Source organism: Tachypleus tridentatus, chromosome 7 (genome assembly GCF_004210375.1).
Source record: "Tachypleus tridentatus isolate NWPU-2018 chromosome 7, ASM421037v1, whole genome shotgun sequence".
NCBI lineage: Eukaryota > Metazoa > Arthropoda > Merostomata > Xiphosura > Limulidae > Tachypleus > Tachypleus tridentatus.
In genome coordinates, this window is record NC_134831.1 from 14,924,409 (window position 1) to 14,951,277 (window position 26,869).

Sequence of the window (26,869 nt, forward strand, 5' to 3'; positions counted from 1 at the left end):
AGTCAAACATTTTTTATGAAAATAAAAAACAAACGTTGCTTGTACAATTCGACAGTTTTAAGATTTTATGTTTTTGTTGTGTGTTTTTTTCTAAAATGTACAGTCGTATATACTTGACGTCTTCGCTCGTAAATAATATTAATTTCTCGGCAATCTTACGTCGCCGAGTGTTGTTGAGTACGGGGCGTGGCAAAACACGACTGACACTTATCTTTAAGAACAAACTAGTGGGGCGGAGATCAGGGTTCGTTCCCACAGAAGTGTGCGCTGCGTTCACCGCTCTTTGGTAACGCATTTTGTGAGCAGACTGTCTGCAGAAAAGGCGGGACCTCGAGCAGAAATCACGCGAACAAGCGACGCTGAAGCACACAAACTAGCGAACTCCCTTGTTGGGTGCAGATGGCGTAAGAGTCAACAGGTTGTGCTGAGGGAGGCGTGGACCTAATTAGGCCTACCGGTAGCCTACAAAACGTGTATTCTATTCTGTTAACAGGCATATTGTACAGGTTTGAAAACTTCACAGCATCAGAGAAAAGATATTAGACTAAAGACCAGTTTATTGGCTTTATTTCACATTATTCGAATCAACGAGATGTCTCAAGTTCTTGCTTCCGATTCGGATAGTTGTGACCATTCCAACTCGGTTGAACAAACGTCCTTCTCTGATGAAGCTGAGGTCAATGGGCACGAACAACTAGACTCGGACAACGAACGGTCAGAACTGGACGCCGAAGACAGTGAACAAGACTCAGGTAGTGAAAACGGACGCTTTCCACAGACTATTCGTGACGCTGTTAGCCGCGTATTCCAAGGGTACCACTGGACACTCGTACCAACCCCTACCCGCCCCAGCAGCTCGGACAAGCGGAAACCTCACGTGAAACGACCCATGAACGCCTTCATGGTGTGGGCTCAGGCCGCTAGGAGGAAACTGGCAGACCAGTACCCACATTTACACAACGCTGAACTCAGTAAAACTCTCGGAAAACTGTGGAGGTAAGTTACATAAGTAGCATTTTTCGAGTCCACTCTTCTCATGATATCAAGGAAACATAAGGTCGCTTCCGAAGTCTGTGTTATTTATCTATTTGCCTTTATAATTCCTAAACCTAAATAAAGCTAATGAAAGATATTTTGCAATATTTGTAAGTAATGTATGCAACTTAAAGAAATAAAAAACAAAACAAAGTTCAGTTCAAGAAAATACCATCAGGATCAAATGGTTGCTATAAGATACTCGAAATAAACTACCAAAAGGCTGTCTCCGCTAGCAGTTCTTGATTCGGAACTGACAGACCAGAAAAAACTCAGTATTTTAACAGGAAGTATTTTTGATAACTTTTGGGCTACATTAAACGAATAGTGTTATTTGACCGTTACGCTGATAACGCACCAACAGCCCCAAAAGGGCGGAAAGCGACTGTTGTAATGAAGTAGCAGGGCACGAACAATAGATTCCTGGATACACACTCCAACACGCTGATCACTGTGCCACGCCCCCGTCCAACATTTAGCTAAAATAACGAAAAAGTTCAATAAAGTAGTCAAATTAATCTAAGTTGGCACTGACCAACATTCTCAAGGCATTAAACTGCTTTACTTGTTCTTTCGTTTAAAATTTCGCGTAAAGTGACTCGAGGGCTACCTTCGCTAGCCGTCCATAATTTCGTAGTGATAGACTAGAAGAAGGGCATCTAGTCGTTACCGCCCACTGTCAACTCTTGAACTACTCTTTAATGTCTAAGAGTGAGATTGACCGTCACATTATAAAGCCCCAATGCTTAAAAGCAAAAGTACGTCTGGTGAAGAGATTCGAACCCACAACCTAGACGTTACCAGTCAAATACCTTAACCATCAGGTTCAATTATTAATTCGTTATTTTTAATCTCGTTATTAATATAAGGGTTAAATCTGGCTTTCCTTCAATTTGTTTTTCAAGTATACGTAACTTTTTACTAGATACAAAATATATATGTCGTGTAATAAACTTTACTAACTAACCATTGAAGTTGTGTGAGTAAATTCTAAATGCCAACAAGGCTCTTGCAGTCCTCCGATGAATCCGATCTAATCCTGTGACATTTTCAAAGGCTATAAAAACTCCTACCGATAGATGGCCTTGACGTAAGATTTTAGAATGCAAAAATGACAGAAAGTCTGTTAAAATTTAAAATTGTTTGTTTTGTTCAGCCCAAGGCTGTACAAATCATGGATTCGAAAGAGTTATTTCCCCATGGGCTAATGGCAAGTTTATTGATTAACAACGCTAAAATTTGGCTTTGATTCCCCACGGTAGACAATAGCATATAACCCATTTTGTAGTTTTGCCCTTATCAACAAATAAACAAACGAAAATTAATTAACAAATACAAGAAAACGTAAAAAGTTAATATTCGTGACTAAATGTATTGACAAAAACACAGCGAATGGTGTAAATATGTCTATTCTTTCAAAATAGTTAAATTTCAATGTTAAGTTCGACCCAATTATGTAAACAGCAGGACAAGTTAACTCACAATCGTTCAAATTGAGAATTAGCAAAGGTCTGTAGTTTAAAATCGTCCAAGCTGCAAGAAATATCAAAATCACTTTGCTAATAGTTGTGCAAGTATTTTGGCTTTCAATTAGAAAATTTAAACAGAATAGCAAAATATTTTCTCTTAAAATCACGCAAGTTAATATAAAAGTAATAACTGAAAACTATGGCTTGCAACAGAAAGATCTTTAAATTGAATGGAAAAAGAAAGCAAGTTATTTTTCCTTACACCTATAACCATGTTGAAAGTGTAACAATTTACTCAGGGGCCTGGCATGGCCAAGCGCGTAAGGCGTGCGACTCGTAATCCGGGGGTTGCGGGTTCGCGCCCGCGTCGCGCTAAACATACTCGCCCTCCCAGCCGTGGGGGTGTATAATGTGACGGTCAATCCCACTATTCGTTGGTAAGAGAGTAGCCCAAGAGTTGGCGGTGGGTGGTGATGACTAGCTGCCTTCCCTCTAGTCTTACACTGCTAAATTAGGGACGGCTAGCACAGATAGCCCTCGAGTAGCTTTGTGAGAAATTCCCAAACAAACAAACAAACAAAACAATTTACTCTAACAATTACTGAAGTTTTAAAAAAAATCATATCACAGTCCATGCATTTCTCTCACGAAGAATAAATTTAAACAAAACGAAAACCCACCAAGACACGAATATCTTTCATGGAATATCAAATGTAAAGATGCAAAAAATTGTTGACAAATGTGCATGCGAGTGAGATTATAGAGTACTTTTCCAGCTCTTTGCAGCTTGTACTGAAACTTATTTTAATAAATATAACTACTCCGGGAAAAAACAAAAAACATTCTAGAATGTACTGTATCTCTCTGTTCCACCAACTCGTCAAGAAAACTAACAGCTACATAGTATTACTCATGGTATTCAGTAAAGCTAATATATATACATATATATAAACCATCACATTGTTTGGAAAAACGTTTATTTATTTGGTTAACTTAATGACAGTTTTCTTGAAACGTTAGTTCTGTGAGGCGGTGTTAAAAATAACAGCGATGACTTTGTGAACAGTTTGTTTTGAATTTCGCGCAACGCTACACGAGGACTATCTGCGTTAGCCGTCCCTAATTTAGCAGTGAAAGACAAGATGGAAGGCGGTTAGTCATCATCGCCACCTCTTGGGTTACTCTTTTACTAACAAACAGTAGGATTGACTATAGAATTATAACGCCCACACGCATGCTGAAAGGATGAAGATGTTTGATGGGACGGGGGATTCGAACCAGGGACCCTCAGATTGCTAGTTAAGCCTCCCTAATCACCTGGCCATGCGTAATGAAATAATGTTATTAATTGCTCAATCAATCATAAAACAAATTCTGAAGAAGAATTTGGCTAAATGACGTGTTCTATCATGATTTGTTGCATTAGTTTGCAAACTAGCAATTAAATGTCTTATATTTCATAAATAAGTGTCCGACAATCATGTCAAGAGGATTCTTTACTTAGTTTAAAAAATTTATTCACATAATTTTCAGGCACTGTATGCAATCGTTACGTAACGTGGCGTTCAAACTTTGTCCTATCTGAAGATAGGGCATGCAACTAAACGTTCCGACTACACACCCTCCTATAAAATAAACTTGTAATTTAGAGAACTGTTCTTTTAATTATCTTAATCCTTTGGTCTCTCAAAACTTGTGACCTAAGTTTAAAAACTATCAAAATTTGATGGTCTTCGATGTACCAAATGAGGCGATGAAGCAGTGGTCAAACACAAAGGTTAAATATATTTCTTCCACTTTAGAGCTAACATCATTTTTTTAAAAAGGAAGATACATCTTAAGATCACCTAATTTTCGGTAACATTATTAAAAGTTGGATCCCAAATCTTAAAATTCGGAATTATTTCAAAGATCCCTTTTTTTCCATGAAATTAGATAGAAATGTATTATGGAATTTGATAATTCAATTGCAGCGTAATCTAATTGCAGAATCTGTATAATTCTGCAAAGTGGATGAAACCAAAGTGAGCAATTTCTTCAGTCAAAGTAAGAAAACAAAGCAAAATCCATCTATTTATCTAGCTAACTATGTATATATTTATCTATGTTAAATGTTATTTCAGAGCCCTGTAATAATTGTAAAGATAGTTTTATCATTTAGCAGGATTTTAAGAACCCTGATCTCCCGACCCACACTAGACCCCTGGTGTTGATACTAGTTAACAGGGCTTAAGTACCAATAAGATAACTTATCCTGCCGATTACAAAGCCCATTGTCTCACGATACACACTTGACCCCTGGTGTTGATACTAGTTAATAGGGTTTAAATACCAATAAGATAACTTATCCTGCTGATTACAAAGCCCCTAATCTCACAATACACACTAGACCCCTGGTGTTGATACCAACTAACACGGTTTATGTACAATAAGATAACTTATCCTGCTAATTACACAGCCCCTGATCTCACGATCCATGCTAGCCCCCTGGTGGTGATACTAGCTAACAGGACGTAAGTCCCAATAAGATAACTCTTCTTCTGGTAACTGTAACATTTTCGTAAGTATTTACAAATTAAAGATACATTTCTGTAATACTTAGTAAATCATGACAAAAAGCTTTACCTTGAAATTTTGAGAAACGTATAAGTTTTCAAAATAAGCTAAAAGTAAGTGAAACAATTTTTATTTGTAATTTCAAAAATTCAATTAAACTTGTTCCAACTCAGTTACGTTTGTGCACATATAAAAACGCTTACATTCCAATTTGAAGACAAAGTGATATTTTCGACGGATCACTTAACTATTCACGAATGCTTTGTGTTCGTTCTTGACTCTTGTTTCACGGAACCATTATTGCGTAAATCCATTACGAGAGCCGTTAAAAGCTAAAATAACGATATAATACAATATAATAATCATAAAGAAGCAAAGTAATAATAAAACTGAAAGTTCATACCATACCGAGCTAATTTTATGTGACAAATAGATGACCTTAGTGCAAACATTAAAATCAAAAACGTTTTTTTATTCTCGTTTGGAGAACCTGTGAAGGCATTAGGTAACTCTTAATATATCTATTTAAAATCAAATATTTGAAGACAAAAAATTAAAATATTGGTATTTTGGTATTGCGTATTTTCAACCTGAATATATTTTGTGAAAAATGGACTAAATAATCAGGTCAGAAACCTCAATGTTGAGACATAACAGCCTTCAGTTCAGTACTGAAAGTCTTGTTTGTTTCAAATGAAGCACAAAGCTACACAATAGGCTATCTGTACTCTGCCCACCACGGGTATCGAAACCTGGTTTCTAGCAGGGTGAGTCCAAAGACATACCATTGTGCCACTGGGGGGAGGGGCAGTACTGGAACACAGGCATCCAATCGGCAGCACGAACTCTGGCTACTGTTAGACGAACACCGACCGAGACGGACTTTCACAGTTATAATGCTCCCACAGATGAAACTGCAGCATCTAAGCGACATACTTAGGCTTCATTCTTGAACCTTTCGATCCCAAGCCCGTTATGCTCATTAAGACCACTCCCAGCCCAAGAAGCTCATAAATAAGATGGTTGGCTGGTTGGTTTTGAATTTCGCGCAAAGCTACACGAGGGCTATCTGCGCTAGCCGTCCCTAACTTAGCAGTGTAAGACTAGAGGGAAGGCAGCTAGTCATCACCACCCACCGCCAACTCTTAGGCTACTCTTACCAACGAATAGTAGGATTGACCGTCACATTATAACGCCCCCACGGATGAAAGGGCGAGCATGTTTGGTGTGACGGGGGTTCGAACCCGTGACCGTCGGATTACGAGTCGATTACCTTAACCACCTGGTCATGCAGGCCTAATAAGAGGGGCATGTACTTTAATATTTTGTTTTTTAAATACTATTTGAAAAGGTGTTCAGAAGCATGAGGTGAAGTCAATATAATGTGGTTATTCAAAACCAAGACCAACCTTTAAACGAAGAAACCTAGTGGTCAACGTTAGCTACTGACCCTTTCAAACAACTCAAACTAAAATTTCGTTTTCCAATCTGATTGATAGTTAATCAAAAGAGGAGAATTTTTGAACTTCGACAACTTTCAGATGAAAACAAACATGAGTGTGTGTGTTTTTCTTATAGCAAAGTCATAAATGACTATCTGCTGAGCCCACCGAGAGGAATCGAACCCTGATTTTAGCGTTGTAAATCCGTAGACATACCGTTGTACTAGTGGGGGGCAAAACAAACATGAAGCCAAAACCATTCATGATATGTTGACCTGGAAAAAAGCCATGGGCTTATAAAGATTAAACACGGAATTTGAAATTGAAATAGGCCCGACATGGCCAGGTGGGTTAAGGCGTTCGACTCGTAATCTGAGGGTCGCTGGTTCAAAATCCGGTCGCACCAAACATGCTCGCCCTTTCAGCCGTGGGGTCGTTATAATGTGGTCATCAATCCCACTATTCGTTGGTAAAAGAGTAGCCCAAGAGTTGACGGTGGGTGGTGATGACTAGCTGCCTTCCCTCTAGTCTTACACTGCTAAATTAGGGACGGCTAGCACAGATAGCCCTCGAGTAGCTTTGTACGAAATTCAAAAACATACAAACAAACAAACACAGAAACTATTTTTATGTTTGCATATTGACGAACTTCAATTAAGTTAATGAAAAGACAGTTTTAAAAATTGCGTATCGAAGATGTGAATTATTTTTACAGTCGTACATCATTGCTTTCAACTAACCAGCTCCTACCCTTTTGTTCAATGCGCACCTATTGAATGATAAATTAACTGTTACATAATTTTGTCCTAATATATAATATATTGAGTTATATTCTACCAAATAAAAATTTTAGACAAATCAAGTTAAAACTGTTAGCTAAAAAAGCCATCGACAAAACTGTTAACTTCAAAAACCATTGAGAAAGCTGTTAACTACAAAAGCCACTGAGACAATAATTTCTACGAAAACCACACGAACGGTTACACAAGATCACGATACTGGTGTGGCAAATAGTACAATTTAATTCAGTGTTGGTTCAATCAACGTGAAATTCATTTTTTCTGCCAGTTTATAGATTTACTCGTAAATTGGTTAATATACTTCTGTTGTCCTGGCCAAGCGCAATAAATAGGGAAAGATATTCTCAAGAGCCTTGTTTTTCCCTGCAGTTTATGAATCGGCTAAATTATGTGTTCCTTTCTTCAGGGTACTAAAGAATTTTATATTAATAAAAAACAAATTAGGCTTAAATTTCGCTAAGATACAAAGAATGTGAAGAGGCGGACATTGGTCTTTATGGCGTGGTCAAAAGAAAATGTGAAGTAACATAGTACACGTCTCTATTTAGTTGTTTTGTCTTCTTTTTTCTGTTTTTTTTTTTAATTTTCTAATTACATTGCGACAGGAAGTTTCCTCAAGTACCAAGAAGTTGTTAACATAAATCACACTGTAATGGCAGTCCTCTAATACAACGATCCTATTACAGTCATTAATAATAATGATGAAAAGTTGGACGTCATTACGTATGTGCGTGATAAAATTATTTCTAACACACAACAAAATACAAAATCCGCGTGAATTAGAAAATATACATTATTATTTATAACGTTGTTTACAATGACATTAGACCCATTAGTTCTCATCACGGACAATTTATTAGGCCCGGCATGGCCAGGTGTTTAGGGTGCTGCTCGTCTGATTATCTGAGAGTCACGGGTTCGAATCCCCATCGCACCAAACATGCTCGCTCCTTCAGCCGTTGGAACGTTATAATGTGATGGTCAACTCCACTCTTTGATGGTAAAAGAGTAGCCCAAAAGTTGGCGGTAAGTGGTGATGACTAGCTGCTTTCCCTCTAGTCTTACACTGCAGATAGCCCCTCGTGCTTTGCGCGAAATTCAAACCAAACCCTCTAATTTTACACTGCTAAATTAAAAACGGTTAGCGCAGGTAGCCATCGTGTAGCTTTATGCAACATTCATAACAAACAAACAATACAACTTATTAAAAACACAAAAATATACTTATGAGATCTTTTTCTTTTTTTCTAATATTGCAACATTCAGTTATACGTCAATTTTCTATATACTTTTCAAAAATACTTTATACACTCAACGCTGATAGTGGTAGTTTTACATTTTATAACAATGTTAAATATCTGAGTTTTCCAAAAACCTGTTTGTATGGTCACGTCTTATGTTGAATCTTCACCTACCAATATTTCTCTCACTGAAACTACTGATCTGGTCTATCAGAATGATGGAACTATAAAGGATGTCCAAAACATCTTTAGGAAACAACTGGAATTTAGTACTTTTATCTTTAATAATTAGATCAGTAAACAAATTTCTGGGTTTTAGTTTAAGCCTAACTAACGTATTCGTGTGACACCTTTTTTTTTAATTTGCGCGCAAAGCTACACGAGGGCTACCTGCACTAACCCTCTCTAATTTAGCAGTGTCAGACTAGAGGGAAGGCAGATAGTTGTCACCTCCACCGCCAACTCTTGGATTAGTCTTTTACCAACGAATAGTAGGATTACACGTAACATTATAACGTCTCCACGGCTGAAAGGGCGAGCATATTTGGTGTGGAGATTCGAACCCGCGACCCTCAGATTACGAGTCGAGGTTAATTTACTGTCCTGAGTATAAACCTCCCTATTGTACCAGATGTGTTAATGATGCCCTGGTTATGTTTAAATATCCATATCAGCTTTTTCTTGTTTTTTTATTTTATATATAAATGTAAACTCCCAAACTAATAAAGCAGCTGTCCACAAACATGTCAGTAATTTATGTTCAAAAAGCTATACATGTTAACTTCACTACCATATGTTTATTCAGTAAGTTATAAAGAGAGCCCTCAGCAACTGTTCTGTATGTAACAGTTCTACAGAGCGCACGTGCAAAATGCGTATGACATTCCAATTTAAAAAAAAAACATTTATTTTTTAGCTTGTAACGAAAAAAACTTGCTTATCAAAGAATATCTTGCCATTAACTAGATATGCCAACTATTAATTTCAAAGAATCTTCAAATTACATTGTTAGCAGAAAATAGCAGGTGCTTGAAGCATTATAAAGTTTACTGTACCATTACGCTACAGAGGTTATACAAATTATCAAAACTGAATACAAGTGACTTATTAAAGGACCAATCACTAAGCCTTCTGAATTTAGTGATATATACTGTAAACAATACCCACAGAAAGGAGGTGTATTTGTAAACATACACAAGTAATATATATATATATATCATAACACATATGTACAATTTTAAAACAAGTACGTGTACATATACCCGAGTTTTGCATACAAAGATGGACGAAACGGCCGATTTTCTTTGCAGAAATGTTTAATATAAAGAAAATACTCCTATAAAGAAATCAAATGTTATGATTATAATTGGCGAGTTCCTTGAATAAACATCGAAGTATAAGAATACATGCATCATTCGTAGCCATATGGTTAATATTTATTTGCTTATAAATACAGTACTATCAAATTTACCAGGTTTGTGCACAAGATAAGGTTTACCTTATTTATTTGTTTGAAAAATTTATAGTTCCTGAGAAATAAGCACGTGGTTATAACTGTTTGTCAATTCATCATCCATTCCACTTATTTTTCACATCTGTTCTCTGCTCGTGCCATGACCTTAATAAATTAAACTATTAAATGATCCGGATACATATGATATCCTGTTAAACTGACAAGCATATCATCTTGGTTCGATAAAATCATTTTCGTGTTGGCCTTCGTTGTAAGACTAGAGGATTCCAAACAAATAGACGGAGGGGGTTGTAATACGTCGATTAGTAGACCGTTTTATTTTATACTGTCATTAACCCAAACAACCAAGTTTCGAGCTATGTAAGCTGAATTCATGTAAAAACTTGCATAACACTGTTTTACGTATTTATCTCCGTAATTTCCGTTTTGTAAAGTAATGGTATGTAGGAAATACTTTAAGACGCCACTAAAACGTTGAAATATTCTAAATTATTTGATCTCTAATTAGTCGTTCTTGTTGCTTCTTGTAAGAGATATCAGACATACACTTCATCACAGGAAACCATAATAGATCAGAGCTAAAAATTAATCCAACTGTGAATATACGTAATCTAATATGTCATTTTTACTTATTTTGATTATAGTTGTTAGTGATGGGGGGACTAAAGTAGACACGTGTCTGTGTTCATAAAGGATAGCAAAATATTAAAAGAGTTTACTTCTATATACCTACCGCACTAACCTATCGTTTTGTATGTAATACAGCAAACTTAAAAATGTGATTCTTTACATAAAGGATGACAAATGATTGACATTTTGATAGATATACACCTCAAAAATACATTCATTCATATATAATACATAAAACTTTCCTTGCCTTATTAACATAGCTTTTCTTTAAAAACACATCTTCAGATAAAACACATCACACTTTTAAACTCACCCTTTTGTGTATAATGTAACAGCCCACGAGACACGTGCCTTCACATATGTAGAGTACAAGATTCAAATTTGTCCTTGCATTTATCTATACTAAACACAACTGTGTGAAAATTTCTTGTTGTGTATAATATCGCAATTCCTCACTCAAATTTGTAAACTTATATATTAACATTTTAACCCCGTCTTTTTGTAAATAACGTTAACAACTGTTTAAGCCGCTGTGTATATAATAACAATCTTTTTACACACGTGTCTCTCTGTATATAATACAGGAAGTAAAGACGTTTCTTTCTAAATAATATTAAATTCCAAATATATGTTTAGCTATCTACAACCCCCAGTGGCACAGCAGTTCATTTGGGAATTCACACTACCAGAAACCAAGTTTCGATACCCGTAGTGGGCAGAACACAGTTAACCTATTGTGTAGCTTTATGCTTAATTTCCAAGAAACTAAAACTCTCTCTTTTTCTTTTTATATGTACATATAATATAAATATATGTAACGTAACAACGCTTGTAATAGGTATGTTTCTTTAAGGTATATCAATCCGTCAAACATGCCTGTATTTGTATGATATTGTAACATTTGAAAGTTATTAACATTAATATCCTTGCACGTACAAGATAAAGTCCTTAACTGTTATTCTCTAGAAAATGTAGAGATACCTAATTACGAAGCAAGTTGTCTTTCATCTTACCCTGCTAAAGTTGTTATAAAAGAGCTTCAATTGTTTTTACAGGAGAGACTTAGACATTCCTGGTTTAACTCCAGTGTTTTTGTTTTCTTTATGTCTTCTCGTTCTTTAAACCGAGTGTGGACGTGACATTCAAACGCTCTCTCCTCCTCGTGCATTTTCTGAACTGCTTCTCATAAACTATACATATAAGAATATAAAAAAAACAACACCCACTTAACTCAGATTACTGAAAACTTACACCATGAATCCCATGAGCGTTTCTCCTTCGTTCTTGTTTCTTTAACTTGGAGCTGACTAGTAACGTGTCTGTTAGTCTACATTTAGACGTTGTTAGAAGTGTATAAATTTCATCAGCACTGTCATCGTAGACACAACGGAGACATGAGAGTCATAAAAACCCACTAACTTGTCTCACTTGTGCAGGATTTCGTTGTTGTTTTAGGTCCTTACGGAAGTCATCGTGTAATCAAACAATGTTTAGTTTATCAAAGACATTAAATGGCTTTGAAGGTTACTAGAATACTTGAAATTTCAGCGAAAATAAAACAGAGTGAAATAAAAATAGTGAACTTCCAAGCTGCTAGAAGTCTCCGATTGTGATCTTTAACTTTTCAAACATTTCTTATTCCTGTCTTCAATGACTGCCTTTTATTACTAGCCTTCTTTCCCCCTAATCAAAACATGCAGTTCAAGATTATAAGAATTATTTATTTTATCTTCTCCCCTCTGTTCCTCTTTACTCCCCCCCCCCAGTGTCACAATGGTATGTCTGAGGACTTACACGCTAGATACAGGGTTTCGATACCCGTGATGTGCAGAGCACAGATGACCCATGATGTAGCTTTGTGGTTAACTTCAAAAAAACGAATCTTCCCCCTTTGTATGCGCGTTAAGTTGTAACAAAGTGTAAGGTATCAAGCAAACATGAGGTCACCAATAACAAGCAGAGAAACTGCTCGAGCAGTCAGAGATTACAATTTAAAAATAGAAAAGTGCGAAACGACATGAGAAGCGGAAATAAACCAATAACAGAGAGTAAAATAAAAAGTGTACTAAAACACTGAAAAATTATTTTCTTTGTTTTTAAAATATGTAAGAATTAAACCATTATTAATTAGTAAAAAAAATCACTTCTCATGGGATTTCTTTACTTTATTTAAAGAAATGCCTGAATCAACATTCAGTTTACTTTACAGTTGTTTAGAATAAGTTTGTGGGAGAATAGTTCTGTAATAAGGACACACAGACACATGCGGTAAATAATGTATACTCCAAGTATCTAAGAACATTCAGTAAAGTTCATCAAACACTGTATGCTGAACGTATCTAAGAACACACTGCAAAATCTACTAATTATATACAATATACTTGAAGCATCTAAGAACACAGTAAAATTCAACAGACACTGCATATTAGAAGTCTCTAAGATCACACAGTAAATTCCATAGACGTTACATACTCGAAGTACTCACAGCAACATCCAATACGGACACTATATATTAGAAGTATCTAAGAACATGCAATAACATCTACACTGGAAATATCTAATAACACACGGTAACATCTAATAGATACTACACATTGAAAGTAACAAAGTATATACTTATTTATCACGTGTTATACAAATCTGAAATGCATTCAATGTGTTTGTTGTTTTATATTACCTGCAATATTACGTTATATCGCTACTTTCTATTTAGAACACGCCACGCTTGTATATCGTGCTAAAATACATTACCATTTAACAGACGTGGTGACAAGTATAATGAAGTATAAAATGCACATTCTAAGAATGAATAAAGTAGATAACTTAGCCTTTCTTAATCTGTATGTTTGGCACAGCCTGCATAAGAGAAAGAGTTCTTTCTAAGTTGCTCATTTATTTTGACGAAATTACAAAGCGAATTTTTTTTATATTCTTGTGTAAGCACACCCTTATCGAGAAAGCGATTTTCTTTTAAAGGCATACCGAAAAAAAATGACAAAAATAATTTTTTTAAAAGCTCTTACAACATTCGTAATTTTAACCTCACATACACAAAAATATCACGTCACTCACAGCAAAGCTCTTAACGTCATACCATCGATGACGCGTAGACGAAATGGAGCCGTAAGTCGAAGAAATAGACACATTTTTAGTATCCATTTATAACTATCCACGTCTAGGTGATTTCAACATCAAATTAATGAACTTATTTAATCATGCAACAGAGAAGAGGGCTACGTAAACACTTGAGTTTTGTTTAATACGAAGGTTTAAGACTTGCTTTCATAACTATATATGGCGATTGGATAGCATAAACCAAACTGTTTAAAAATTTCTTTTCTGGAAATGGACCCGATGCTAATTGTGTTTTCTGAATCTTTTGAAAGTTTCATGTTTTCTTCCGCCGATTGCTTGGATTGTTTATAAGCACTACAAACCGTTTTACTTTTAACACATCCCCAGCTAGTACAGCGGTAAGTCTACGGATTTACAACGCTAAAATCAGCGGTTCGATTCCCTTCCATAGACTAAGCAAATGGCACGATGTGGTTTGCTATAAGAAAAACGCACGCTCACTTTTAACACACAAATATTACGAGACATAACCCGATATAAATTCGATGTGCGAACTCATAAAAACTTAAGAACTCCATTATAAATTAGTTTTCATATCCTAATCTTCTAATGATACTTAAAACTGTTTATTAAATATAAAATATTTTTAGAACCAGTTTTAATAAAGGTTCTTCTTATTTTCTTTTTATATAGCGAGCTGGAAACAATGACACGTATGTACCATACCACGACTATAAGTGATTAAAGCAAATAAAACTGTCGTAATCAAAACTTTAAGTTTTACTTAACCCTCAGAACTCGTTTAAACTGATGCTCGTTGCGTTTTCAACGGTTTGTAGTTTTTGATGTTGTAATAAAGATTCATCAGTCTATATGTAAATACACACGTGTTCCAAACTTCATCATGTACATGCAACAACAGAAGTCTTCTTTTATCGTGAATTTCAACATGGCCAGCATTGGTGGCACCACGCGGCGATATCTAACAGAATTAATTTGTATACCTTCCAAAACATTTAATAACACGTTTTATAGGAATGTTTTCATATATGAAATATTAAAACAATATAGTAACATATTTTAGACAAATGCTTGTTATGCATGAAATGCAGATTTTAGTACGAAAAGGCTAATTTATAAAATCTCTTGCATTCAGGATCATTTTAAAATAAATAACGTTTCGAATATTACCATCTAAACCTATTATGTTTAATTTTTATTTCAGCACAAATACACTCGGACAATCCTAAGCGTGGGTTTATCAGGAATATAGGTTTAAGTGTCACAAATTTCCATTTAAAACCTCAAAACCAAAACAAGAAAGCAGAGCGTGTAGTGAGAAATTCACAAACCGAGAACATGTACAAGTTACTTGTTTCTTCGAAAATTACTAAAAAAATTGACTGTTTAATGGTCCTAAAACGTCATGCGTGGTTTTGATGTGAATCTCCAGTGTTTAACTGCTAATGGAGTCCATGTCTCATCGGATTTTTAAACATATTTTTCTAAACTATTTATGCAAACATTTCCTTGTGGGTACAATACTTCGCATTACAAGGTTTCTAATAACGTATGAGTCAGTCGCATTCCACATAAAAGGAGGAATGATATCTTTTGTCTATTTAATTTTTACATGTAACATGGGTGACTGTAAAAAGGCAAAGAAACTTTAAGTACGCAATAGAGTGTTATCTATGTTTAAAGTGGCCCGGCATGGCCAGGTGGATAAGGCACTCAACTCCTAATTTGAGGGTCGCGGGTTCGAATCCCCGTCACACCAAACATGTTAGCCCTTTCAGCCGTGTGGGCGTCATAAAGTGACAGTCAATACTACTATTCGTTGGTAAAACAGTAGCCCAAGAGTTGACGTTTGATGATGATGCCTAGTTGCCTTCCCTCTAGTCTTATACTGCTAAATTAGAAACGGTTGGCGCAGATAACCCTCGTGTAGCTTTGCGCGAAATTTAAACCAAACCAAAAAGTAGGAGAACGAATTATTCTTACTACTTAAACTCTGACAAATTCGAGAATGGCAGAAGTCTAATTAATTTAGCATAAATTAGTGGATCAACTCATGCAAGAAAATTATGAAGTTTGGATTAACGAAAGACTAGCTGAACATTATAATGTTTTCACGTTATAAATTATATATCTGATAATCTTCGTGGCGACTTTTTATACATTTTGGAGACTAAAATGTTCAGATTGACTTAACGTGAACGTATGTCTAATGTTAATAAAAACTAACCCCCGGTGCTGTTTTTATATTACACCGGTTAAAATGTATCTTTTAGAATGCAAGTTAACAAAAGAAGGATAAAAGCACATTTGTCTTCTCGATTCATTCAAACATATGTTATAGGCTATAGACGAGGCGTAAGTTTAAGTCCAATTTCCATTCTTCTGAACAAATTTGCACCCGAATAATATAAGGTAACTGTTGAAAATATGTTAATACGATCTACTTTTGAGCTGGGCTATACTAGCGGTAAGTGTGTTTGGATCGTGAATTCGAAGGTTTGCATCCTATTGCTGCAAACTTCGCGCATTGTGCTGTGGCAGAGTTGGTGCATTATAGCAGTGACAGTTAAACCCTGCTATCTAGTTATATAAGAGCAGTCCAAGAGTTTACCTTGGGTGCCGCTGACAGACAGCTGTACGCGAGTACTCTTCTATAGCTTTTTTTTTTTTATTTCGCGCAAAGCTACATGAAGACTATCTGCGCTAGCTGTCCCTAATTTAGCTGTGTAAAACTAAAAGGGAATGCAGCTAGTCATCAACATCCACCGCCATATCTTGAGCTACTCTTTTACCAACGAACACTAGGATATATCGTCATATTATAATGCCCCCACTGCTGAAAGGGCGAGCACTTCTTGTGTAGCGGGGATTCGTTCCTGCAACCACCTGGGCCAAGCTAGGCCTAACTGTGTAAAAGAGAGAAGACGATCTGTCTACAGTGTCCGCTGAAGAGGCTACTTTAAACGAAAATAGAGAATAACTGTTACTCTTATAACACATCCATAGGTGAAAGTGAGATGTATTAAATGTTTTTGTTGCACCACGTCATTAAACCTAGATCCTCGCAACACCACTCCGATACCCTAACCACTACACTCTGCTAAATACACGTAGGGAAATATTTCATTCATCACCATAAGAATGAACAAAATTAAAAATTCTTTCCGTTTCTACATTAACAATTTAGCAACGAGCTTTTACATTCTACTACAAGTCTTTGATATGTTTTCCTAAATTTGATTTAAAATGACTCTCAACTTTATTTATGCTTTATCTAAATTCCTTTCAGGAATTGATTTACACCAATGTAAACATAACAACTTGCTGTCTAATACTAGTAATCAATAAAACATTGATTTAGAAATAGGTTTTGTTTTCTTACTGACAACATATTACATTCTTCCTTCGCTTCCCTCTGTTTATTCGTTCTCTCTCACATTCCCCGGCCTCCTTTCTTTTGTTAAATTCCTGTCTTTTATATTCTTACTAAAACCCACGCCAAACCCACGACACTCAGATTACGAGTCGAGAGTCCTAACCACCTGGCCATGTCGGCCAGATTACGTGATAATCTAAGGAGAATTTTCTTTCAAAGAGTTTAGCTTCATTCAATTGGCTGAGTTTTAAGGTCTTGACAAACTTACAGTATTTATAAATACTGAAACCAACTACTATTGGTAAAGAGAGTTTATAACTCTGTTGAAAATCGTTTCTCTGGGGAGGTGCGACTCACGCACGTACCTCGCGATGACCAAAACGCACTGACAATCCTGTAAATGTTTTTGCATAGCGATAGTATATGAATATTGTTTGCACACTTGTTTTAATATACATCAACCAAGAGTGTGAAATCATCATGTGGTCAAACGACACTACAGTAAATCATAATCTTATGTATATCACAATATATCACATTTATATACACATATGTATACATCACAATAAACCACATCTATATGTGCACGTGGTGCACAAATCGCAATAATCACACCTTGTATGTATCCCGCAATAACTCACATTTATACGCACTTCACACTAAATAATACTTGTGTGCAAATTGACAAATCTCATTTACAAGTACGTTACAATAAAGCACATTTTATGAACATCATAATAAATCACACTCAAATACAAATAAAAATAAATCACATTCATCTCTGCATCACACAAAAAAGACATACCTGTCATATGCAAGTCAAAACACACCATATTTACATGAACATCGCATATTATTACATCTCAATCTGAACGCTATATACCCAAGCAACTTGTCTTCGATTTTAATAATTACATTTGTGATAAACACATAAACCAATATAAATTGGCCATATTAACGTGTTATCATGAAAACATTCATACAATAAAATACGCATTCACCTGGACTGCTTAACAAAACAACTTTTGTTCTATGTTTCACAACAGTGAAAATAACACCTACTGTCAAGAGAGTATTACATTGCAGTAGAGTGACAGTCGGGTCTTTGTTCTCGGATATTAAATACATAAACTTAATGCTAGTTTTCGTCATAGGTTCATTAAATATGAATACTAACATTTATAGCTAACTGTCTATAGGCTTTAGTTCCGGGATACGGTATAACATCTATAGTTATCTAAAGACTTTAAATCCGGGATATGGTATAACAGCTACAGTTGTCTAAACTTTCGTAGTTCCGGAATATGGTATAACAGCTACAGTTGTCTAAACTTTCGTAGTTCCGGGATATGGTATAACAGCTATAGTTGTCTAAAGACTTTAGTTCAGGGATACGGTACAACACCTCTAGTTGTTTTAAGACATTAGTTCAGGGATACGGTACAACACCTTCAGTTGTCTTAAGACCCCTCCTCTTCCCAGAGGCACAGCGATATGTCAGCGGAATTACATTGCTAGAAACCGGGTTTCGATATCTGTGGTAAGCAATGCACAAACACTCCTTTGTGTAGTTTTGTGCTTTATAATAAACAACAACAACAGCTGTCTAAAGCCCTCAGTTCCGGAATACGGTATAACACCAATAGACCTTAGTTTTCTTGGTGTTTAAGACATACCTTCAGCTATTTATATACCTTAGTTCCAAGGCATGTAATACTGAATACACACACTAACTTGGTGTGTCTTTCTTTTTATTTTAAAATTAAGCCTAATACAGCTGTTATTGCTAATATAAAAAAGAAAATTTATCCTCTTGTTACTATGCATATATAACAGGTAGTTATGGTTAATTAGCTAGAGTGTCAACCGTATACAACATCATACTCAGAGCTTGGTATTTGTTTACGTATTGTGTTTACCAAGCGAATAAATCAAATATAAAAAATTGATATTGTAAAAATTTCCTTTCATTTTCTCCGTTTACGACTGTATCCCATTTTACGTCATTATTATGTAACACTTTATAATACCATTTAAAACAAACTAATAATTTAAATTTACCATCACATCGTTTTTAACAAGGATGTTTTTGAAGAACATAACAAGCGTGTAAACCATACATATCACTCACAACTTAAACACTGTGAAGGTGCTCGAGGCGGGCGTGTCCAAGTTTAATATGCTTGAAATGTGAATCTGAAGATTTATGGTTTGCAACCCATTATCGAAAAAAAACAAAACACGCTCCACACTTTCGGACCGTAGATGCAGTTGTATTTAAATCCCATAATTCGGTCAGACAAGCGTCGTTCAAGATTTGGCGGTGGGTGTTCTTGTCTTATTGCCTTCACTCTAGTCCATCAGTTCAAAATTAGAACGGATACGCATAGATAGGCTTTTATATAACCTATCACTAAAATCTGAGACAAACATGGATGAGAAGTGACTAAAATAAAGTTATTCTGGCCCAAGACTGTTTACAGTAATTACAGTAATATTGTCATGGTGTAACTTTGAAAATTTTACAGAGGGTATAAATTATAGTTCTTCTCGTATTAGAAACTATAGTTTGGATTGGTTTGAATTTCGCGCAAAACTACACGAGGGATATCCGCGCTAGTCGTCCCTAATTTAGCAGTGTAAGACTAAAGCTAGTCGTCACCACCCATTGCCAACTCTTAGGCTACTCTTTTACCAACGAATAGTGGGATTGACCGTAACATTGTAACCCCCCTCACGCTTGAAAGGATGAGTATGTTTGGTGTGAAGGAGATTCGAACCTGCGACCCTCAGATTAGGAGTCTAGTACCTTAACCACCTGGTCATGCCGGGCAGTGTTTTGGAATTCATGAACAAAACTGAAAACAGACTAAACCAACAGCACAGTAAATACCATGTGTTAAAATAACATTATCTTTATCATATTCTTAAGCTCTCCAATCTTCAATCCTACTTTATGTAGGTTAATGCGCTAAATTAATATAGTCTATAATATGCTCGCGTCTCAAATTCTATACGATAACCATTTCAATAACCTTTTCAGTCTCGATAGAAAATTGTCGACTTCAATCTTCAAAATATATTTTCTCCTACATTATTAGTTTCTAAATTTATTCTGATTTTTATCTATGGAACCATCCATCACGACAACAACTAATATTTGGTGTGAAGGAGATTCAAACCCGCGACCCTCAGATTACGAGTGGGATGCCTTAACCATCTGGCCGTGCAGGGCCAACAAGTAATGAGAGATTCCCTTGCTATTGTTTTTTAACCGCGACACACTGGCTCATAGAATGGTGCCGAGTTTGTTTCAAAGTGCAAACTTTGCTCATAGCTCATATCTCATAGCTCCATCATCTCTTCACCAATTTGAGATTTAATTGCAATTTTGGACCCAGGATTCAAACCCTTTTGAATAAAATACTTGACCGTGTCCAAGGTCTCGTTCATTAATTTACTCTAATCCTGATTTTTAAAAATTTCAAGTGCCGCAGCTTCTGAGTATTTCCTCTTGTTTGATGTCAAGTGTAAAGCAATGGACTATTTTTGCTCTGCCTACCGGTGGTATTTAAACCCAGTTTTTAACGTTGTTTGACCTCAAACGTACTGCCGTCCAGGAGGCAGGAGGAAGCTGCGTGTTTGAATTAAATAACTTGAACACAAATTTCATATTTCAATTTGCTCTGTTTCCTTCGTAGTGTTATTATTAAACAAATGTAAATCTCGTGATTTTTGGTTTTATTTAAATAGGTAGTTAACTGAAATATAGGTAACTTAACAGGTATTACAGAATAAAATAAATTTACTTGGGATCTTTATTTATTTGAATAATAATGAATATAAAACTAAGTGATTGTTAAATATATCATCTTTGAATAATGTTGTCCTTTTTAAACACTTCGGCAGTTAACGTTCTCACATTGTAAATTAAAAGTTCGTTTGTTAAGACATACTACTGGAAGTTGTTTGTTTGTTATTTAACACAAAGCTACACGAAGGGCTATCTCTGTTCTGCACACCACAGCTATCGAAACCCAGTTTCTAGTAGAGGAAATTCACAGACATGCCGCTGTGCCACTGGAGGGCTTGTTTGTTTGTTTGTTTGAATTTCGCGCAAAGCTACTCGAGGGCTGTCTGCGCTAGCCGTCCCTAATTTAGCAGTGTAAGACTAGAGGGAAGGCAGCTAGTCATCTCCACCCACCGCCACTGGAGGGCTCTACTGAAAGGTCTTGGACAGTAACTACTAAAATTAGTGATTTCTGTGTTAACTAGATCAGAATTATTGTTTTTAAAAATTGTACTAAAATTTGCCTGGAGTCTTTACAATCTTTAGGAGTTCCATGATTTTAAAATTTTCAACAAACACCACGATGTATTCTATATTATTTGATTCTGCTCATGCGCATTCAAAAGTCGAATATTTTCCTGAAAAACTGTGCTATTAGATCCTGGATTTAGAGCAAATTTTTAATTAAAAAAAGGCCAGTATCATCTATACTAAATCTACTAATAGGATATTCTGAGCTTCCTAATGGCACTGAAGGTGTAATTATATATTTTATTGTGTTCTACACCACAGAAGGTGTTTGCTGACATACTGGGAAATTCGATGCTACAAAATATGTCTCGTAAACCCTCTATGGCTCGTGAAACAGGTGGCACCTTCTCTCAAAGAACCAGCCTGTGCAGATGTTGGTAGCGTTGAAGACTTATCAGTTGTTACTCATCTTGGCAAATAGCTTGATGAGGCTTGGGACGTAGACCAGCTCAGCTCTCACAGGGACCTAAATATTTCGATTCAGTATCGTTGGCATTAGCTCTACCAGGCGGTGGTGTCTCAGTTTAACTTTTGTTTTGATCGTGCTTGAGATTTCACGATAAACTGCACTTTCCCTCATTTCCCTGACCTAACTTCTTATTTTAAACTTAAAACGTTTGGTGGGTTTTATGTTTCCGTGTTCTCTTTAGTGTTTGCTGCATTTAGTAGAACATCAGTAAAGGAGAAAATAATAATTTACAAAGACATAGAGGAAAGTAGTTCACACGATAGGAATGTATTTAAAGATTCAAGGACACAGTAGAACAGCACGTGTAGATGGAAACTGATACTGGATAATACTTTCTGATATGCTTTGTTAAAAGGTGGAATTCAATGAATTTGTAGCCTTATTTATTATTCGGGGGGTGGGGCGTTTGCAATTAAGCACAAAGTTACACACTAGGCTATCTGTGCTCTGCACACCACGGGTATTGAAACCCAGATTCTAGCGTTGTAAATCAGGAGACATACTATTGTGCCACTGGGGGGCTTGGTGGGGGGCTCATAATATTGCATCGTGCATTAATACTCAGAATCTGTTAATGTACAGCCTTATCTTTACAACGAATACTTTGGTTTTTATACTTGCATTAACAATACCTAAATTACAAGTCGTCATCATTTGCTCTTTTTTTTAATTAAACACTCTGCCAATTTTGACTTCTATTGTTAGTTTTGAGGAATGTTTATATTTGTTGTGTGCGTTAGATAACTTATTATATCTCTAAGAGCATAATTTTTGTACCAAGAAAAACTGAACATTGTGCTGTCTTGCAAACTGAACATTGTGCTGTCTTGCAAACTGAGCATTGTGCTGTCTAGCAAACTGAGCATTGTGCTGTCTAGCAAACTGAGCATTGTGCTGTCTAGCAAACTGAACATTGTGCTGTCTTGCAAACTGAGCATTGTGCTGTCTTGCAAACTGAGCATTGTGCTGTCTAGCAAACTGAGCATTGTGCTGTCTAGCAAACTGAGCATTGTGCTGTCTAGCAAACTGAACATTGTGCTGTCTTGCAAACTGAACATTGTGCTGTCTTGCAAACTGAACATTGTGCTGTCTTGCAAAACCTATATTTATGGATATTTTCCGATCGTAGCAGTCCATCTTCTATAGTGACTATGATATTGCGATGACAATCGGTTCTACGGTATATTTCTGAAAGTTGTCATCCTAAGGTGTCGTCGAAGAACATAATTTGTTATATAGGCTTGTCTCTCGAAAACGTGTATGGTAGTTACTCCATCTTGCTACCTCATATCGCTGGTAATTAAACATGGTTGTGTGAATCCAAACGTTAAAAGTACAGTCACATGTTTTCTAAGAATATCACAAGTTGTTTATTATCAGATAAAATTGCTAGCTTTTTCGGCGGCCTTCGCGAAGCAGACGATAAGAGACTCGATAGGATGGCGCCCTTTTTCTGCGCATGCACGTTTCAGTTATCTACCTTCCCGCATCATTCCGCTGAATCAAGCAAACATTCTAGTACTGAAAAACATTTATTAATGTTTAGCCGTTCTTAGTTGCTCTTGATGTAAAGAACCAAAAACATACACTTGTGAAAAATACAGCCGTCAGCCCAACCCTAACGTAGCATACTAATTCACAGAATTTGTTAATGTTTTGCTTAATGCGATATTAGTTGTAGGTGTTAATTTGTTTTGTTGTTTATTTTGCAAATTCAGAAAATGTAATGCGGATAATTATAAAGAACACGAATAGCAAAGGAAGAAATTTGTATATATTTGACCTATACAGCTGGCCTCCATTTTCGTTATAGTTTAAATTGGCTGCTGCTAAGGAAGAAATGAGGCGTTCAAAACAAGCCAAGAACAATATAATAAATGATGAAATACCACACTTTCAATCAGAGCTGGGCCTTACTGTGATATCCTATAATCATTAAGATTTCCAACCTCAACAACTGTTCCATATACCATATACAAGGAAGAGAATTCCCAACTCATGTTAACGTACACGAGTATCTCTTTCACATATTAAAATGGGATTACTCCGCCTCGGAAGGGTAGATACGGATATAGGGTCACGCAGGTACAAGCTTTCATGGGATAGTATGTAGTCTTTAACTAAACGATTTTTGTACATCCGGTTTACAAAAATGCCATAAGTACATTCAAAACACCTGGATGGAAATTTAAACATTTACATGAGCATTTCTTAACAAAAAAAAACAAAACATATTCTAAACTGTTTTAGGACTGCTTGTTTTTCAGAAGATTGCACAAAGCTACACGAGGTTACTCGTCTAGCCGTTCTTTATTTATAATAGCTCAAAGATTAGAAAAAAGTGTCTAATTAAGATACCCATCTCTAACTTAGGGTTACTCTAATAAAAAATAGGAGTTGACCCTCACTCTTATAACACACAAACGGTCCCAAAGTGAGGAGTACGATTTTGTGGCAATACGATGTGTATAGTAGTTCCTAGAATTTACAATATAGACGTAAAATAGTTATGAAAGGGCTGAATAAGTATCATAGCATCCTCATATGACTTTCCAACAAAAATAAATTAATTACGTGACTGCTATGTTACAAAAAAACTCACTCAGTTCTGTGGTTCCTCCCTCCTACCGCTTATTCCTTTATCAATAACACTTTCCTGGCTACTTTATGGCTGTCATCGGGTTTGAATAGACGGAACGAGATTATCTAAATGTATAAACACCGCTAAAATCTAAATGAGACACTGGTAATTGTACAGAACAAAAAAGACAAAATATTTGGACGCGGTTGTTTCAGTCTGACGTTGTAGTGAGTTTTAATTTTAAAAAAATTCTCATGTCTCAAAATATAATACGAAGTAAAATAATTTCATTTTAATCTTTTAAATGTAAAAATGCATTGTGTTGTCAGATTAATACACTACTTAGCGTTTATTTTTCCCTAACTATAAGACAAGAATAAACATAAACATACAGACATTTTTTTATAAACATCCAACTGTGCACGCGCTTAGAGGGCGTGCTTGTTACTTTACAATATTTAGAAACTAAGTTGAACTTACGACTCGATTGACATTTCGACGAAGTACATTTTTACCTTGTTTATGCAAAGTTATACTCAACGAGTTCTCAGAATCATTGTGTTCGCTGTGAATTATATGAAAAACCTACCTACAATGTGCACTGTTCAATACAACTCATTCAAAATCAACGCGAAATGGAAAATTTGTCTCACGCAAAATTCATGTTACTTACTTAAATATATAAATGTTTGTAGCATGAGGTTGCTACTAAAGTACAATTTACTTTTTAATTGATTTTGTTGCATGTTTAGTGACAACTTTCTGAAAATATAACATTCTTGCAATTTTTCTTTAGATTAAGCACGTGACCAGCCTTCTGAGACACTCCTGGAAAATGGATGATCTCAGACGTAAATTAATTTCTTCTTTAAAAACTCTCAGTACATGTAACATATATTGCAGCTGTAAGTGGCACACCCTAGGAGCAATGCACGCATTGGGATATACAGCTGTTATATCGTGGTTTTTTTTTTTAACTTATATATATTATAAAGTGCAGTGTTCCAAGAACGTCAAAACGTGTCTGGAGAGTTCTAGTTCGAATTTAACGTTCAACCGCTAAATCAATTTCGTCAACATCTGACTTCATTTCATCAGTGGTAGACTGTGTGACAGCTAAGCCTAATAATTATTTCCTATTATCATTAAAGTACAGTCCATTACAATGTAAAAAAAAAAAAATCAGTTTTAAGTTTCTCTTTCCCAGCAATGATTGGCTCATCCTAAGATTCGTAACTAGTGAGGTGTTTCTTTCGTTTCATACGAGTGTTTGGTAATTCTTATACAAGTGGTAGTTAATTCATTTGCTAGCTTGTCATCTCATTTCTCTGTACTGAATGGGGAAGGATGTCGTAGGCTATTGACCAGTAATATCAAGTCACTCTCGTCTGTATGATGTTACAACTAATAAACTAATGGTTCAAAGGAGTAAACCGTATCAAAATGCTATAAAGGAATGAGAAATCTGTATCATGGCTGTTGTCTTTCCTACTAATGATTTAGACAAGTACGTTATAACAAATTACTAAAGGAATTCGAATTCTGTATGATTCTTTAACTTACCTGCTAACGGTTTGGACAAGTACATCGTAAGAAACTACTAAAGAAAGTAGAAATCTATGTAATGCTAAAACGTATAAGCTAATGACACAGATTCAAAATAAGCTGCAACAGCTATTGTAGTTTCCTTTAAAAATACACTTTTGAATTTATTGAATAAAACCTAAAATATTTATACAAAGGTGTGAGAATTTGAAGCATCACACAGTTAAAGGATTCAAGAACGGTTATCATCAGGGGAAAACATTATTTTAAAAAGTGCAGCATCCTTTACGGCATACCATTGTGTTAGCCTCTCACATTTGAGCTTTTATCATGCCTTTGACCTCGACAATCTTTGAATGGTATTATATACTTCATAATATTTGAATAATGTTGTCAGACACATTAGGGATTCGGCATGGCCAGGTGGTTAGGGCATTCGACTCTTAATCTGGGGGTAGCGGGTTCAGATCTTCGTCATATCAAACGTACTCGCCCTTTCAGCAGTAAAGGTGATGTAATGTTTCGATCAATCCCACTATTCGTTGGTAAAAGACTAGCCCAAGAGTTAGCGGTGGATGGTGATGACTAGGTGCTTTCCCTCTAGTCTTATACTGCTAAATTAGGGACGGATAGCACAGATAGCCCTCGTGTAGGTTTACGCAAAATTATAAAACAAACAGACACAGTAACGTCTGTGGTCTACTTGACGTTAATAACCATGAATGGAAAAAAAATTAAAATTTCTTTAACAACTTCTATCTCTTGGGCATTCATCGTCCATACAACTTCCCACAGCAACTTCACGTTTCATATGTTTTGTTTTAAGAACGCTTG

The 26,869-nt window shown here is 35.8% G+C and overlaps 1 protein-coding gene across 1 annotated transcript in view; it reads left to right on the forward strand.

The window, feature by feature from the left end:
• Nucleotides 1–233: 233 nt before the first annotated feature.
• The window catches only part of LOC143255178 (transcription factor Sox-8-like), a 44,985-nt gene continuing 18,349 nt past the window's right edge, over nt 234–26,869 (forward strand). The window contains exon 1 of the mRNA XM_076510432.1: nt 234–996. Coding sequence (XP_076366547.1) covers nt 593–996 — 404 coding nt within the window. The 5' untranslated portion in view covers nt 234–592. The remainder of the gene's footprint in view (nt 997–26,869) is intronic.